The following is a 3930-nucleotide window of genomic DNA, read 5'->3' as shown; positions in this document are numbered from 1 at the left end:
CGCCTCAGCTCCATTCCAGAGACCTTGGCTAACACACTTTCAGTTCTAGCTTGTCTGAACTATCACCACTGAATTTATTTTCAATAGGAAAACCTTCATAATGAAACAATTAGGAAATTAAAACTATGTATGCTTCACAAAATAGCACCATGGCAGTGTAAATACGTAAATGAGTGCAGCTCCAATGTGCCGAACCTTCTGCAAAGTACAGTATTTGGTAATACTGCGACCAACATTACGACTGTACACTTGCATAAGGTATCAATCCTTTATCTACAACTCTCAGTGTCTCTGACGTCTAATCACTTCACAGTAACTCCTGCTCCGGCAATTATATGGGCCTGCTGCAGAATTTGTTGAATTACATTTATGAAGTAAAGCAAGAACCAATGATTTCACTGTTTCTCAGTGTCTTTAAAGTCGTCCCTGCTGATAATCTCTTAACAGTCCCAACTGACTGCAGCCTGTAGATTGGCTCTTCTTCATTGCTTCTGTGCTTTTCAGTCTTTCCCTATTCCTTTTATCTCTATGTGGTGTCAGGCTGTTTCCTGCAGCTTCTCCCTGCTGCCTCCAGCGGGTGCCCTTCCTCTAGAGTCCTGCCATCTGCGATGATGCTGACCTGGTGGTAGATCTCCTCAGGTGGATGGGAGTTATGCATGGCTAGGTAAATGGACGAGTTGGGGGGGGCCAGCAGGTACTGAGGGGCAGAAAGAAAACGACTCAGGTTTGTGTTAAAAACTTAAGAAAGACAAAAGAAGTGAAAACACTTCAAGAAACACATTGCACGAATACTAGAATACTACATGCATACAGAGGAAATCAGTATGGCAATTTTGTGGACATCACATGCAAGATGATCATGTTTTGTTGCTTGCCACATGCACCAAGACTCAACAGGGTTTGAAGGTGAATACAAACAACCTTGTACACACACAATGCCATGCAGAAACATATGAACATAGAAACCTCTTTGAAGTGCTGAGGCAGTGTATCTTTTGGACAGAGAAAGTGGGATATATTTTTCCGATACACCACTGCAACCACCACCAGAGCCACTGCCATTGCCATGATGCCAAACGTCACCACGGCTGCCACCCACGGAGCCTCTTCTTCTGCAACACAATCAGAGAAAGAACAGCAGAAGTAATCAGTATGTTTCCAGTTTAAATGTACTTGTTGTGCCATGGAGCATTTGATTTGAATCAGTTACTGCACAATTCAACACGTGCCAGCTGGTGAATGTTTTGTCAACTTACACTCTGAATATATAAATTGCAGTTGCTTACTATTTTATTTTTATTGAGGAAGATGCTTCTAGCACCCAGATGTCAGGGCCAACCATTTTATTAGCAGCTGTGAAGAATATTTCACTCTATATACTTGTGTATATAGATAGGCAGAGACAAGCACACAAGTGTATGTAGCCAGCAATGCTCTTTGCACCCAACCTGAGCACACATTAGATACTGTATGTGTATATGTAGCTATGTATATTTTTCCTAAACCTTATTTACTATTTTATTTTGCCTAAACCTAACCAAACTGCAGCTGAAAATTGAATATCACAATTATAAAAAATATAAAATAATGAGTCAGTAGTGTACAACAGACTTCTCATGGGACTTAAACCCCATTCTCCTAATTAAGAGCCCAGCGCTTGAGCCATTCATCCACCATAAACTCTTCCTCATACCATCACAGACAACCATCTGCTGTGCACATATTCTCGCCCGGGTGCAAATTTATTTACCAGAGTTGATAAAACTTAACAAACCCCTGCAGAAATGTTTCACGTTAGCCCTTATTGATTGATTAAGATGTTGTGGACAAAATATAAGAAATACCTTAATGCAGGTCACTTAAGCATCAGCACTAACTATGGACTCAAAGAGCACCATAAAGTTTAAGAGTAAACATTACTAAAACTAAAGGGTTCACAAAGATGGGATTAATCGAACTGCTGTTGTATTTGTTTTATAGTCTGCTGCTAGCACACTCCTAGAGCAGACCTAGATGTAACAGAACATAGCCCAGTCAAGCAGAGAAATGCCACATTGAAAAGTAATGGTAAAAGGACTGTACTTGTATAGTGCTTTTCTAGTCTTCCGACTGCTCAAAGCACTTTAACACAGCATGCAATGACACCCATTCATACAATGATGACAGGGGCTAACGTGCAAGTTGCCACCCTGCTCTACCACTGGGCCACAGTCGCCCACAATAATTCAATCTACTCAGCCTTATTCTAGCAGTCAAGAAGTAAGTTACACCCAGAAGTTCAAATGCACACTTTATCTCCTTGCTGTGACCACAAGGTTAGTTACTGTAGCATACTGTACAAACCAGTGCACCACTTTATGCCTTGGCTCACTCTGTAGCAACCAAAGATACATAATGCAAGATAAGCCGTGCTGATTTTCTAAGGAAATGTCACTGCAAAATAAATGAGGAAGAAATATCAAAAGTGGCATCAGATGTTCCCCTAACATGGCATGTTGGAACAAGCCTGTGGTTTCGTCGACCTTTTCCTTATCTCAGTCAAAGTCTAAGGATAAAGGGTCTCATATCTAGTACAAAGTGTAAAACTGAGGCGGACTTGTAGGCTGTATAAATAAAGCTGACTTGACCTGACTTTTGAAGTGAAACGCGTTCCATAGAACACGTTCTTTGTAATGTAACTTACCGTATTCGTATCAGTTCGCTGCACTTATTGAATTTGTATTTGTTTACTGCACTTATCCTATTCGTAGTAGTTTGTAGCACTTACTATATTCGGATTAGTCTGTTGCAATTATTGTTTTCGTAGTAACTTGCCTCTGCACTATACTTTTGCTCTGGCTTATGCTTTGAGATGCTTGTTTAAGAAAGGAGATCCACTTATGACTTCTGGTGACTAGTAGTTCTCTTGAATACCTATGTTGAATACACTTCCTGTAAGTCGCTTTGGATAAAAGCGTCTGCTAAATGACTGTAATGTAATGTAATGTAATGTTCTTCTTTTTAGGAGTTTGGATTTAAGCGGAATGGGGAACTGCTACGGCAGTCAGATGCAGGTTATCAGCCATCTTCGTCTTCTAATCAAATGCTGCTTTTATACAAGACTTCTAAATACGATTGGCCATTTTGGAACACGGCTCTTAGTATATCAAGTATACTAATATGACAATGAAATCAAAACTGACACAGAATAACATGCTTAAAAATAAATAAATAGAATTATGTAGCAAGGTATTGCTGATAGTTGCCGATGTTTTTTCAAAACATCCAATATTCGTATCTACACAATGAAATGGCATAAGATAACTGTAAAACCATTGTTCAGACCAGGTAGCATACCTTTGGACTACAGAAATAAAAACATGAGCTGCTGTGGCTGAGTCACTCTTCCCGGGCCTGTCTAGTTCGAAGTGGCGGTTAGCATCATAGCTAGGCTAATGTTAGCGTTTAGCAGCCTGTAGCTAATCAGAGGCAGAATAGGGGCTGGATTTCCGGCAAGGCATACATGGTATGCCTGCATAGGTGCAGAATGGAAAGGGTCTGGCATGGACAGTGAGAACATTATAGATAAAGACTCAGAGTCAGACATGCTAGCGGTTATGTGAGGCTGTAACACAGTGGTGATTTGAATTAAATGTTATTGTGACACAGAGCTATTGCAGTATTTGCCGTAAATAATTGAATTCCTCTTTGTTCACTCCTCTTCTGTTCGATAAAACTGTACTTAATACCACAGGACATGAAGATTAACCCTAATGAAACTTATTAAGTGTCCTTTTCAACACACACTATGTCAGGTTAGCAGCAGCATCAACACTTTTTCTGGCTAAAACTCTTTATCTAAGCCTTTAAACTCTTTCTTCAATTTCTCAACTACGGCTAGCCACTTAGGTCATAGTTACAGAGAATATGTTCAGCTGAATTATTTCCCAT

General features: G+C 40.1%; 1 protein-coding gene across 1 annotated transcript in view; it reads right to left on the bottom strand.

The window, feature by feature from the left end:
* LOC129104274 (interleukin-10 receptor subunit beta-like) overlaps positions 1 to 3930 on the bottom strand; it is a 13780-nt gene continuing 9850 nt past the window's right edge. Inside the window, exons 6-7 of the mRNA XM_054614869.1 lie at positions 967 to 1112; positions 1 to 697 (exon numbers count right to left, since the gene is read on the bottom strand). Coding sequence (XP_054470844.1) covers positions 527 to 697; positions 967 to 1112 — 317 coding nt within the window. The 3' untranslated portion in view covers positions 1 to 526. The remainder of the gene's footprint in view (positions 698 to 966; positions 1113 to 3930) is intronic.

This window comes from Anoplopoma fimbria, chromosome 16, assembly GCF_027596085.1.
Source record: "Anoplopoma fimbria isolate UVic2021 breed Golden Eagle Sablefish chromosome 16, Afim_UVic_2022, whole genome shotgun sequence".
NCBI lineage: Eukaryota > Metazoa > Chordata > Actinopteri > Perciformes > Anoplopomatidae > Anoplopoma > Anoplopoma fimbria.
Note: the sequence above shows the minus strand (reverse complement) of the source record. Positions and strands in the feature narration are given on the sequence as shown.